Source organism: Malania oleifera, chromosome 9 (assembly GCF_029873635.1).
Source record: "Malania oleifera isolate guangnan ecotype guangnan chromosome 9, ASM2987363v1, whole genome shotgun sequence".
In the NCBI taxonomy this organism is placed as follows: domain Eukaryota; kingdom Viridiplantae; phylum Streptophyta; class Magnoliopsida; order Santalales; family Ximeniaceae; genus Malania; species Malania oleifera.
The window spans coordinates 83677007-83691627 of record NC_080425.1 but is presented as its reverse complement, the minus strand read 5'-3'; the positions used below and the strand labels follow the sequence as shown (position 1 = coordinate 83691627).

The following is a 14621-nucleotide window of genomic DNA, read 5'->3' as shown; positions in this document are numbered from 1 at the left end:
GCTTTAAAAAATTTTCTTAAATATGATAGTTTAATGATGAAGGGGAGCTTAGGCGCAACGGTGGGGTTGTTGTCGTGTGACCTAGAGGTCACGGGTTCGAGGCGTGGGAACAGCCTATTACAAAAATGCAAGGTAAGGCTGCGTACTATAGACCCATTGTGGTCCGCCCCTTCCCTGATCCCCACATACGCAGGAGCTTTGTGTACCGGACTGCCCCCCCCATAGTTTAATGATAATTTCTTGTTAAATCAGGTCCTGCCAGCTTCTTCACGTCTAAGAGCTTGCGAGTGATGTATTTGTTGAAAATTACATTCCAAACATTCCTTCCCTTTTTTTTTTCTTCCTTTTATTGGACTATAGGAATTTGAGGGGCATCCAAAATTAGACCTCTGCTATGTTTTGCAGTTCAAGCAGTTTTTAGAGTTCATGTGAACAATGTGACAGTGACACCCATGAAACTTGTGCTGAAAATTTGAATTTTGAGATGAAAGGGGAGGGAATACAAAATGATTGGACTCAATTTTCTTGTTTATTTTGTATGACAAGGATTAATCAAATACTCATATAATTCGACAACTCTCATTCTTTGGTGGTGTGTTAGAACTTAGAACTCCTTGTCGATATGAAAACATTCCATTTTGTTTTGCATAGCATCTAAAAGAACTTTTCTTTGGCCTTTTGCATTTGAGCCAAGCCGCTGGATGTGCCAAATGATTTTTTAAATTTCAAAAAATGAACTTATTTCAAGTTATTATCATCAATATAGTTGATGATTGCTTTTGAAGTTTCTTCTTCCTGATGTTTTTTTCCCCTTTCTTTCAGTGGCTGTATTCTAAATGATGGATCTTGGCATTTGAATGCTACAAAAGTATGTGGGATGATTCCATGTCCTTCTGATGGCTAGAGTGCCCTCAGAAAGGTTGTGATGAGACATATCATTCTAATACATCTCTTCAAAATTCAAATTATTGGGTTAAGTTTTATATATGTATATATATATACAAATAATTGGGTTAAGTTTTTTATATATATATATATATATATATATATATTTAAGCAGCAACTGTTTTAATAAAGGAGTGAAAATGACTGAAATGGCAATTTATGTTCCCCCTTGCCCAACCACACTTTCATCCTGTTGCTAAAAAGTGAAGTTTGTTAGGGTAAAAATTATGGTGATGTACTCTTGAGGAATATTTGGACTTTGGAGAATATTCTATTCATTTATATATGCTGAAAAAATGTGTAAAGAAACTTGCAATAAAGGAAGAATAGTATATGATTTTTTTTTCGGGGGTGTGATGGTGGGGAGGGGTGAAAACAATAATTACATATCCATGCAGCTTTGTAATGCACAATAAACTATATATGTTGTTAGTATTACTGGTTTCTAGGTAACTTCTGCATGTTATCTTTGACACCGTAATTGCCCTAAAATTTATTAAATCTTTTAACTTGTGCTGTTTTCGTACTGTATGCATATTTGGATGGGCATATAAAGGTATGTCGATATTTCTACTGTTGATGGTGCTACTTCTAAATTGATATCTGGACATATCAAAGCTACAGGGGCATTATTTTTGGAGGTAAATTCAAATTATCTAAACAAGCATCCTAAAAAATTGCAACAGTATATTTGTGTATTCAATGAAATGCCATTCATGTGTGAGAATTTCTTATTAGCTTTAGTGGTTTCCCCATAGGCTCCCGCTTCAGGATCCAAAAAGCCAGCAGAAGATGGGCAACTGATATTTCTTACTGCAGGCAAGCAACCTCCCTTGATGTCTTTCAATCTATTGAATTTGTTGGCCAGCAGGAATTTCCAATGCAACATGAGTTTTATTTAAATTATGATAAATATTGTCTTTGAAATTTAACCAGAAGTCTTCTATCCAACATCCAACAATACATTTTTTATTAGTTTAGCTGCAAATTATTTTCTAATCTTTATTTCCCTTATTATTTTATTTTTTTCATTGTTTAGACTACCTGTCATGCCTTTTTCCATCAAAAGTTGTATAGAGTAAACAATAGAGGCCCCTAAGAAACTGAAATTGATGCTATTGCTCTAATTGAAACCTTTAGGTGACAAATCTCTATATGAAAGAGTTGCGCCACTATTAGACGTCATGGGGAAGGTATATTGTCATCGTAGATTTAATTTGCAGTGTCAAGGTGATCAAGCCACCTTTTTCTATTCTTTACATTATTCTTGCTAATCTTCCAGTCAAGGTTTTACCTTGGGGATGTTGGGAATGGAGCTGCAATGAAACTTGTTGTCAACATGATCATGGGAAGGTTCTGTGAAGTTTTTTTCCTGTTGATTCTTGTTATTTCACAGTTCACGCCTGCGGCCTGCTTTTAGTAAATTTACTAATGATGATTTCTTCAATTTTCCAACAATTTGCAGTATGATGGCATCTTTTTCTGAAGGGTTGCTTCTTGGAGAGAGAGTGGGATTGGATCCAAGTGTATTGGTTGAGGTATGCCTCAGCCCATGACAATTCTCGTTCAATTGTAATTTGTAAGATCTTCAGATGTAGGATCATTACGGATGTCAAGTTTAATCCCTTCCAAGCCACTATTCACCTATTTTAGGCATGGAATAAAAAGCAACTCTTGTATTATAAAATCAGGCAACAACAACAACAACTAAACCAAGCCTTAGTCCCACTAGGTGGGGTTGGCTACATGAATCCTTTTCCGCCAATTTATGCGATCATGAACCATTTCTTTTGATAGATTCAGGGATATTAAATCCTTACTCACTATCTGCTCCCAAGTTATTTTTATTTGAAAGGCATTTTGCTGACTGCTGAAATTGTTATCTCACTTTCTTACCCTTTAGAGGAGGTCCAGGAGGATTATTGTGTTCATGGAGAGAGCATAATATTGGCAGAACTAAATCAAGTACCCTCAAGCTAGGCAAAGGACCTTTATTAACAAAGTACACATGTATGGCTTTGGTTTGTGGAATAGCTATTCCGCGGAATAAAATGGAGTATAGTGAAAATTTTGAGAACTCTAGGTAATAGGCTAATAGCTGTTTCTTGTACGTTCCTTATTATTTCATTCAGCATGTAATAAGAAATGAATAAACATTCTCATGGAGAAACTAAACACTAAACCCGCATGATGCACAGCAATGCATATTATTCGTAGTATACAAATCTAACAATAGTATAATATGTTATAAATACATGCTAATTGTAATAACAAAAAAAGTAATCACATATTTTTAGCATCATATAGGTAATCATTATACAAATCTAACAGTAACATTGACTTACTCTATGGTAAAGATGACCACAAAACCATTGATGGCTCTTAGTTAATGCACTTTCTTGATTAAGGAAAATAAGAATGAACTTATTTACTTAATTATTTATTTCAAGATAATGCAATGGGTTATTTTCTTTTTTCCAAGCTATTTTAAGCTAATGCAATGGACATCCATTTAGGCATGTTAACAAATATGGCAAATGGTAGATAAGAGAGGTCCCTAGAAGGATAGCTTTCACCAGAACTCCGGGAGGGTGCTTCAAAAACAGTAGCTGCACTTGGATAGAGTGAATTCTCAGCCTTTGACCCGCCCCAGCATCCCCTACAATCAAGACCATCCGGTTCAGTCTCTATACTTATCCCTCTTTTCGTGTTATGTTCTAGTTACGTCATGAGCTCTAGTAAGGATCTCATGGTTGCTAGTTTAAAGTCTCGGCAATAAACCAAACACAACCTTATCAACATACAACCATACAATTAGTATCCCAACACCATAAGCCCCAATAAGCAATTGATCTCTGAAAGAGCATTCTACCTAATGCAATGGATACTCACTTAGGCATTTTCACAAAAATGTTACGTGCACACACAACCCATACAGAAACACATCACATATGCAGAAATGCAAAGGAAAATTACAACATGCCTTGATTTAAGCATTTCTCTCAAACACGATTTAACTCTTAACATGTTCAAGAGAAGGCAACAACAATGGTCAAGGAAACATGAAAATAGCAATTTGAACAACAGAATTAATGAAGAGGACTTTCAAATAAGTTCTTGATATTCCCCAAATCAAATAGTGCTTCACCAACCTAACAAATAAAAAATATATAATGCTTGAGCAACTGTAGGCTTAAACTTGGTGAGCTCTTTCTTTCTAGATTTTCCTTCTTGAAACTTGTAATGAAGTGAAGAGAGAAGAAGCAAGACCTATTATGGGAGCAAAATACTGACACTGGGACGCTTCTGAATGTTTTCTGTAAATAATAGTACTTATAAAATTATTATTACCCAAAGAAACTAAACTACATATATTTCTTACAGTTAATAATGATAGCTTTGTTTGGTAATGGCTCAGGAATTTCATTAAACAGTTGGTAAACAATTCTTTCTAAAATGAGTTGAAACATTGGGCAAGTATAACATTGCAAAAAGGCACATTCTATGAATTGAGAAAGTTAAAACATAAGACGAAATATGGTAAATAGTAAATACATTAAAGAACTCTATTTAGAATTTTTTTAAATACAAAAACCAAACAGATTTTGCTAGCATTAGTATTGGCTAGTAGTTGGAGAATTAAACCTGAAAAAAGAATAAAGTAGCAACTAATAGTCTATGACTTTACAATGTTTGTCTTTTTTTTTTTTTTTCTCATATGAGAATCTTCTCTCTTCAATGATGCATTTCCACAAACACATTGCATGCAACATTGGCCCAGTAAAACAGCAATTGTATTCAGCCAACAGCCCTCAGCATCCACCATTTCAGATCCTCCAAGTCCCTCTTTAGCCACTTGAAAGAAACCAAAGACAAAGATACCTGGATTAAAAGTTGCAAGATATGCTACCCACTTAGAACCATTAAAATTGCTCATAAACAATAATTGAATTAACAAACATAACTAAATGAAAAAAAAAAAAGGAGCAGAATATCAGTTGGGCGTGATGCCGGGTTTCAGATTTCATGTTTTGTTAGATCACTCTCTCAGGAATTTTACTTAAAAACTTTATAATGATGATGGACCAAAATACAATGAACCAGATTGATAAATTTATCAATGAATCAGAATTTCAGTCGGCCCCATATACGCCTTCTATGGACCTTTGTCCCAGTGCCATAGCCTATTCAATCTTCTTGCTAAAAACCAAATTCTTCAAACTTCTGTTTCCTATTCATGAATTTTTTCAGTCTTCACATCAATCTTTCTGTGTCCAAATGTCAAGCTTAGTTATGGCTAACAGTTGCAGGGTGACAACCTCGAGGAGTTCTCATATTTGTGCAACAGAGGGTAGCTGAAGGAGAGACGGACTGTGGGGGTTCATGGTGAGGAGTAGAAAACCTTAGTGGCGGGTACGTTGTGTTGCACAGTGTATTTTCAGAGAAGGAAAGATTTGCTCAAGAGAGTGAGAAAGGAGGCTGGCCTTAAGCTTTAAGTAGACAAATTTCTGGGAATTGGAGGAAGCAGAATGTAGACGAAGAGACAAACTTTTTAAAGAAGAGGCATGAGAAAGACAGGAAGAAAGCATAGGGAAGAGAGAATGTTGCAGGAAACAGAGAGACGCGTAAAATAAAATATGAGGAAACTTCATGTTTACTGGATAGAGTGATTGCCAGTGAGAGTGGGGAGCATGCCACATGGATGCATGGAATGCCCAGCATGAGCTTCTTCAATTATATGTATTATAGATTTGGGGATAGTTATTCCTTATCTATTTATTGTTATGGACTCAAAAGGTTTTACATTGTTATTTGCTTGATGGTATCGACATAATGGTTTTTTTTTTTTGTATAACTAATTGTAACTAACCTATGATAACTAATCTATTCCTAGGAATAGATAATCTGCAAACCAAACATAGGGTTAGGGAAATAGATAGAGGATGGAATCTTTGCCTTTATGCAAAGAACCAAAAAAGAAGAAAAGAGAAATGCCTTACTGCAGGCATGATAAGGGGTGGATAAATCGTGTAGAAGCAAATTTGAAGAAGTTAGAAATACCTAAAATAGAAAGAGGGAAAAAAATATATGGTATTTACAAAGAAGCCCAAAGGTAAATCTAAGGGAACACAAAGAAATTCCTCTTTGGAAAGCCCTGGGCCTAGACCAAATGTGGAGAAACCAGAATTGGTGTAAAATGTAATTCCCTTAGCAATGGGATATTTGTAGGGAATGCATTTCATCAAATAATTTATAATTCTTTTTTCCTCAAACTGAACTTTAGGCTCAAGTTTTTGGTTAAAGACTACAATTATTGTTTCTTTTCTCTTAATTTATAAGAATGAGGGTGAGCATGGGTAGATGATGGGTAGATTCTAGGATTGAAACGTGGAATGTGTTGAGAATTCCACTTGTAATTTGTCTCACATTGGAAAAATTGAGTGGATGATGGGTACTTATGTACATGGTTGTGCCCAAGACCCAATAGGCGTAAACTTTTGGGTCAAGTCGATGCTCATCTATGTGTATTAAGCCCACCCATAGACTCCTCCGATGCTAACAAGTGGCATTAGAGCTGACGATTCATAACTTTGGGTGAGCAAAATTATAAAAAAATTGAGACGTGAAGCTAATTCTCCCGACGTGCTAACAGTTGGAGGATCAAGTGTGTGACCAAGGCCAATAAGGATTATCTAGGTCTCGAAGATGAATCTGAATAGGGTCAAGACGTGGGAGGTAGGATTGGTTCGGAGTCATGTAGAATACAATTTGAGGCACATAGGATACAATGGTAAAGCCCACTTGAGCAACTGTTGGAGAATTGGGTTTGCTCCCACAAGGGAGACGGTTTTCGTTTAGGGGAGAGTAGTTGGAACTCACAAGTAAGGGGGAGATTGTTGAGAAGTCCACTTGTGAGTTTGTTCCAAATTGGAAAAATTGAGTGGATGATGGGTGTTTATATACATGGTTGGACCCAAGACCCAATAGGCTGAAGTTTTTGGTTCAAGTTGGTGCTCACCCATGCGTATCAAGCTGTCACGGTCCGACTATTTTCACATCGTTGTGAAAGGGCCGTGCGGCGCTAGCTAAAGCACTCTTGTTTAACTAGCCGGCCTATCGTTTACCAACATTCATCCATGAAACACTTTCATTAGCATTCAATCAAATGACAGCGGAAACAGTAAGCATTCATGAAAGCAGTGACACGTAAGCAGTAAACATTAAAACTACGCAATTCATTAACAACACCTCCGTAGACATTGTGTGCTTAGCGAGGAAGGCAAGTAGGTTAAACACGTTGACAAAAAGCTAGTGAGTTTTACAATGATTGATGAACACTCACCCTCCCCTAAAGAGCTTTCTAGGCTATTCTCACTCTAGCACTAGGAAACATCAAAGTGACCGAGGAGTCATACTGCCTTATTTGGCATACAATGAAATAAATACTGGAAAATAACCCTACACTAGTATTTACATGATGGAAACCCATCCCAATCACACGAGGTAAGCGGTCACAGGCAAGCATAATGCCCTGAACAAGCTTAGCTCGTGACATTCTCCCCCACTTATGCGGGCGACGTCCTCGTAGACTTTGACGCTAGGTACACTTCAACTTTGTCCACGAACGGTTGCATATTTTCCGCAGAAACCCAGCTGATTTCTTCATCACCAAGGCCTTTCCACTTTACTAAGAACTCCTGCTACTTCTTCCTTGAGAATATGAACTCTTTGTTTGCAAGGATATCTTCAACTTCACGTCTGTCAGGTTGAACTGTACTCACTTCTGCTCTGGTTGACTGACTTCTGCTCGAATCGTTGGTGTCGGCGTTGTATGGCTTAAGGCATTTGACGTGAAACACAGGATGCACTTTCATCCAAGTCGGAGGGTCGATTTTGTAGGAGACCTTCTTGACTTTGGCCAAGATGGGGACTAGTCCTTCATATTTGCGAAGTAGTCTCATATCTTGTCCTCGTAGTGACTTGACCTGTTCAGGATTGAGCTGAACAAGCACTAAGTCACCTACGTTGAAGTGCTGCGGTCTTCTCCCCTGATATGCCAACTTCTTCATCCGCTTAGTAGCTTTCTCCAAGTAGGCTCGGGCAATCTCAGCATTCTGTCTCCATTCTTTGGTGAATATGTATGCCCTAAGACTCTTTACTCTGTACGACTCATCCATTGTGTGAGGTAACAGCAGCTGCTGGCCTGTAACAAACTCAAAAGGGCTCTTGTTGGTTGTTGAACTCTTTTGGGCATCGAAACAGAACTGAGCCACATCAAGTAGTTGCACCCAATTCTTTTGGTTGGTGTTGACAAAGTGGTGCAAGTACTCTTCCAGTAGCCCATTGAATCTCTCCGTTTGTCCATCTGTCTGTGGGTGATAACTCGGAGATTTCAAGTTGTGAGTCGAGGATTCTGAAAAGTTGTCCAAAAATATTTGGTGAATTTTGAGTCTCGGTCACTAACAATGTCTTGGGGAACACCCCAATATTTCACAATATTCTTGAAAAATAACTATGCTGTCTCCTCTGCTGAATAGTACTTTGGTGTGGCTATGAATGTACCATACTTTGAAAACCTGTCTATGATAACAAGTATAGACCTTGCTTCTCCCACTCTGGGCAGGTTGGTGATGAAGTCCAATGAGGCACTTTCCCACGGTTTGGACTGTACTGATAGGGGTTTCAACAGCCCTGCAATTTTCCTTCGCTCCACCTTGTCTTGTTGGCAAGTGAAACAAGGGTATAATCAACCACATCATCACACGTGTGCAGCCAATAGTACCCCTGCTTCAGTAAGGCCAAAGTGCGCTGCCATCCTGGATGTCTGGCCCACATGGTATCATGACATTCCTTCAACAATGTCTTCCTCAGATCACCAGCTCGTGGCACAAAGAGCCAGTTACCGTGGGTCATCAGCAATCCATCTTCCATCCAGAACTATCGTGCTTTCCCTTCTTCAGTAAGCTTCATTAAGTTCAGCGCAACTGGATCTTTGGCTAAATTCTCCTTGATGCGCTCCTGCATCGTTGTGGTAACAATACTCACAGTCAAATGTGCTACCATTTGTAAGGCCGAGCTCAGCCTTCCTACTCAGTGAATCCGCGACTTGGTTCAATCGCCCCGACTTGTGCTCAAAGGAAAAATCAAATTCTGCCAAGAATTCCTGCCATCGGCCTTGCTTGGGTGTCAACTTTGGTTGTGTGAAGAAATGGCTAATACCTGAGTTATTTGTTTTCACCACAAACCTTGACCCAAGTAAGTAATGCCTCCACACACGGAGACAATGTATCACCGCTAGCATCTCCTTCTCTTGACCTATGTACTTCCGCTCTACTTCACTAAGCTTACGACTTTCGTACGCAACAGGATGTCTCTCCTATAACAAGACTCCTCTAAGGGCGAAGTCTGATGCATCTGTCTGTACCTCAAAGGGTTTCATGACATTCGGAAGAGCAAGTACCGGATCTCTCATCATGGCATCTTTCAAGTCATCAAAGGCTCCCTGACACTTCTCTGTCCCGTTCCACTCATGACCCTTCTTTAGTAGTTCTGTAATAGGAGCTGTTCTCCGTGAATACCCCTCTACGAACTTCTTGTAGTAGTTGGCGAGGCCAAGAAAGGAACACAACTCCCTCACTATCTTTGGGATCTTCCATTCTTGAATTGCACTTACCTTCTCCATATCCATCCTGATATGACCTTGTTCAATCACATAACCAAGGAATTTGATGCTCCGCTGAGTGAAAGAGCACTTCTCTTTCTTCACATACAAACTGTTCCCCTTCAGCCTGTCGAACATCTTCTGTAGATGCTCTTTATGTTCCTCTAGAGTGGAACTGTAGACAACAATATCATCTAGTATACCACGACAAACTTGTCAAGGTACTCACGAAAAACCTGGTTCATCAAGGTACAGATTGTTGCAGGTGCGTTCGTCAACCCGAGTGGCATCACCAAGAATTCATATGCCCCATACCGTGTCACACAAGTAGTCTTCGGCTCATCCCCATCAGCAATCCTCACTTGATAGTAGCTTGACCTCAAGTCAAGTTTAGTGAAGTACTTGGCATGACTCAACGGATCCAACAAATCAGCAATCAACGGAATAGGATCCTTGTTGCGCACTGTCACCTTGTTAAGCACGCGGTAGTCTACACACATCCGTAGGCTCCCATCATGTTTCTTCTGAAACAGCACCGGTGCTCCAAACAGTACTTTGGAAGGCCGAACATACCCTGCTTCCAATAACTCATCAAGTTGCTTCCTCAATTCTGCTAGCTCTGGAGGTGCCATCCGATATGGCCTTTTAGCAGGTGGTTTCACTCTTGGAAACAGCTCGATCTCATGCTCCACACCCCGTAATGGAGGCAATTTGTGAGGCAACTTATCCGACATCACCTCATTATACTCATCCAACACCATTTGGATGGTCGTAGGCACTAGCTCTTGGCCTACTTCTTCATCTACCACCATCGTGGCTAGATATTTGTGCTCTTCTTTTCTCAAACCCTTCTTGAGTTGCATGACTGAAAGGAACTTCCCATCGTCCCCTTTTGTTGCAATAGCTTGCACCATGCTCGGGTGATCTCCCATTAGACATAGGGAACCAACCGAAGGCATCGGCATTGCTTTCGTCTCCCTCAGGAATTCCATTCCCAAAATGACTGGAAAGTCATCCAATGGCACCGCTGTGAAATTCACATGACCTTCCCACTGCCCAAGCTTCTCAATAACTTACTTGTCTACTCCCAGAGTAGGTTGGGCTACAGAATTAACTGCTTTCATGTGTCTTGTATCCTTCTCTAAGGATAAGTTGAGTCTCCAAGCTTCCGGTTGCGAAACAAAGTTATGGGTAACCCCGGTATCCACCATAGCGCGGGTACTCTTCCCATTGATTCTCAAGTCCACAAACATTAGCCCTTTGGCTCGTGTAACATTTGGGGCTTTAGCCTGCTTTTCCTGCGCTCACCTGCCGCATTGCACCCATCCTCGGGGTGTCATCCTCTTCCCCATCGTCTTTCATTGCCTGCTCTGCAATGGAAGCCTGTAAAGCATTAAGTGTTGCTTTGTGAGGGCACTCAAAAACTCTATGAGGACCTCGACACAAGTAACACTTAAGTTTACCCTTTCCTTTGGGTGTATGGAACCCTTGAGACGACGAAGCTTCCTTTGAGGTTGATACTTTATAGCCGGCTCCCCCACTCTTGGCTTTGCCTTTCTTGAAAGACTTTCCATTGTTTCCCTCTCCGCTAGACCCTTTGGACGAAGCGGTATTCTCCCCAGCGTAGTCAGTCAAGCGTTTTGCAGCAGCTTGTGCAATAGACAAGTCTTGAACTCTTTGTCTATGAAGTTTAGTTCTTGCCCATGGTTTTATCCCCTCTAGAAAATAGAACAACTTGTCCTTTTCCGACATATCCCTGATATCCAACATCAAAGTAGAAAATTATTTCACGTATTCCCTGATTGACCCAGTATGCTTGAGGTCTCTCAGCTTTTTCCTTGCATTATACTCAACATTCTCAGAAAAGAATTAGACCTTGAGCTCTCTCTTCAAGTCTGCCCAACTATCAATTACACAACTTCCATTTTCAATGTCATTGCACTTACCACGCCACCACAGTTTGGCGTCACCAACCAAGTACATGCTTAAGGTCTCTCAGCTTTTTCCTTGCATTATACTCAACATTCTTAGAAAAGAATTAGACCTTGAGCTCTCTCTTCAAGTCTGCCCAACTATCAATTACACAACTTCCATTTTCAATGTCATTGCACTTGCCACGCCACCACAGTTTGACGTCACCAACCAAGTACATGGTTATAGTATCCACTTTCACCTGTTCTGAGGTCATTCTCACAATGTGAAAATATTGTTCCATATCAAACAAGAAGCTCTCTAACTCCTTGGCATCACGGGCACCCCCATAGGTCCTGGGTTCCGGTACCTTGGTCTTGCTAACTCCTGGAGTGTTGAAGTTCCTCATAGCAAGAACCATCAGATTCACCTTTGCATCCATATTAGCCATCCGGGCCTGCAAAGTTTCCACAGTGTGGTGAAAGTCCTCTGACATTTCACTTGTCAAACTTGCTTCATGCTGGTGTGATCCCAACACTTCATCAACAAGTCCCCTAAGTTGGGCCATCTCGTTGGCCATATTGTTGGTTGTTTCTTCAACCTGTGCTTCTAGTGTACTGATTCTTTCAGCATTGTTTGGTGCTATGGTCACTTACCAAAGCTTTCCAAATCCCACAACGAAGGTAACTGAATTCTTGTAGCAACTGAGTCTTAGCTCTGATACCAAGTGTCACGGTCCAACTATTTTCACACCGTTGTGAAAGGGCCGTGCGGCGCTAGCTAAAGCACTCTTGTTTAACTAGCCAGCTTATTATTTACCAACATTCATCCACGAAACACTTTCATTAACATTCAATCAAATGGCTGCAGAAACAGTAAGCATTCATGAAAGCAGTGGCACGTAAGCAGTAAACATTGAAACTACACAATTCATTAACAACACCTCCGTTAACATTGTGTGCTTAGCGAGGGAGGCAAGTAGGCTAAACACGTTGACAAAAAGCTAAGGAGTTTTACAATGACTGATGAACACTCACCCTCCCCTAAAGAGCTTTCTAGGCTATTCTCACTCTGACACTAGGAAACATCAAAGTGACCGAGGAGTCATACTGCCTTATTTGGCATACAATGAAATAAATACTGGAAAATAACCCTATACTAGTATTTACATGATGGAAACCCATCCCAAACACACGAGACAAGCGGTCACAGGCAAGCATAATGCCCTGAACATGCTTAGCTCGTGACATTCCCACCCATGGACTCCTCCGATGCTAACAGAATGTACCGTGTGAAGGCTGGCTTTGATAAAGAGAAACTTGGAATCTGCCCTATGATGGCTGGAACCTATAACTGATCGGGTCCTGTCTGTTTGTTTCTACCCATCCCAGTGCTTCATTGAGACCTCCATTGGATTGTGCGAAGAATCTGGAGTTCTTTTTTTCTTTCAATTTTCTTTTAACATTGTTGTGCAATTTTTTTCAGTTTGGTTATATGGTACGCTGGGTGAGTCAACTTCTAACCTGAAACCTACTATTTGAGGATCAGTTTCTGGATTCTGGAACCTGGAACTTATCCAGGTAGGCGTATAGGAACTGCATCTCCAGTTGGTTCCCCTGTCTATCTCAACCTGATGCTCACCCCTATGTCAGGTGGATTCTGATAATGAGTTTGAGAGAGAATGTTTCTAAAGTTTCAGTTGTATGGACCTAAAATTTCTTGTTGAGAAAGAACCGAGTTTAGCATGCCATATTCTGTCAGTTATTGTATAGCTGAGATCTCTATTTGATCCTTATAATGCTGGAAAATTTCTGTCTGGATTTTGCTGAAGAAGTTGAGTTTCCTTAACAATGCTTCTATGGATTCTTTGGTCGACACTTCTACAGTTCTACCTAATTGTATATCAGTATGCTTAAGAATAATTTAAGTCAGTGTCTTGCTTCAGCTTCTCTAAATCCTTTTCATCTAAGTGATTGTGCAGGTAGTCTCACAAGGTGCCATTAGTGCACCAATGTTCTCAACCAAAGGTCCTTCAATGGTCCAATCCCTCTATCCCACTGCATTTCCTTTAAAGCACCAGCAAAAGGTATGTAACTTTTCCAGATTGCCAAAATTTTACTAATGATCCATGATGCCATCTGAGAGGGTGTTCAATGGTGGCAGGACTTGAGGCTAGCTCTTGGCTTAGCAGAATCTGTTTCCCAGCCCACTCCAATTGCAGCAGCTGCAAATGAATTGTACAAGGTAGCAAAGTCCAATGGCCTAAGTGACCAGGATTTCTCAGCAGTCATTGAAGCTCTGAAAGTAAAACTACAACACTCAACAAAACCGTAAAACCTGTCATCGGTTTTAATTAATGTTGACAAATGAGTACCCTTAAGCTCGCTGATTTAAGCACGGCAAGATGGGTATTGTCCAATTGAGTTCCACCTTTCATTCTGTAAGCTCTCAAGTTCCTTAAATTTCATGTAAATTTTTACGAGGGAATAACTAGTTTTGTTAGAGACTACCTTTCCAGTACGGTTCATAAGCCCCTTCCCCCCCCCCCCCAACCCTTTTTTTTGTATTCTTATATTTCTAATTTTTGGGTCATTCCCCCCTTTTCAATTCAATGTAATCATACAGGGTGCACTTGGGGCCACACATGCTCCCTTTTCTTTTGGAAGAATGTAGTTCGCATATTCTGTTTTCCATGTCCCACCTCCTGTTTTGTTTTTTATTGATAAACAAAATTGTATTAAAAAGAAGAATGTATATCAAAAAATTAGAAAGAGAAATGAAGAAAGAAAAGAAAAGATAGGGAGGATAAGGCATCCTCCCTTTACATCAATAGTAAACTAGTTACATAGAATGCAAAACAGAGAGACAAACTCAATGTAACGGGCCAACATTTGTGTCCTTTGCATGAAGAGTGAAGAGACTTGTAAATATCACTTTCTTCGTTGTGCTTTCATAGTGGGCTATTTGGAATAAGTTATTTTGTATATTTGGCGAAAATTAGTCTCTCTATTCACTTTGAAGGCTTTTGCTGCCTTTTATAGCATAAACCCCGTTTGAAACTCAAAAAATATTAGGAATAGGAAATGTTTAATTATTAAGGAAA

General features: G+C 39.8%; 1 protein-coding gene across 2 annotated transcripts in view; it reads left to right on the top strand.

Annotated features, from left to right (window-relative positions):
- LOC131164936 (glyoxylate/succinic semialdehyde reductase 2, chloroplastic) overlaps positions 1 to 14209 on the top strand; it is a 36304-nt gene extending 22095 nt beyond the window's left edge. For both annotated transcript variants that reach the window (XM_058122497.1, XM_058122498.1), the window contains exons 6-12: positions 1502 to 1586; positions 1704 to 1764; positions 2086 to 2138; positions 2228 to 2298; positions 2411 to 2483; positions 13500 to 13604; positions 13682 to 14209. In XM_058122497.1, coding sequence (XP_057978480.1) covers positions 1502 to 1586; positions 1704 to 1764; positions 2086 to 2138; positions 2228 to 2298; positions 2411 to 2483; positions 13500 to 13604; positions 13682 to 13852 — 619 coding nt within the window. In that variant the 3' untranslated portion in view covers positions 13853 to 14209. The remainder of the gene's footprint in view (positions 1 to 1501; positions 1587 to 1703; positions 1765 to 2085; positions 2139 to 2227; positions 2299 to 2410; positions 2484 to 13499; positions 13605 to 13681) is intronic.
- Positions 14210 to 14621: the final 412 nt, after the last annotated feature.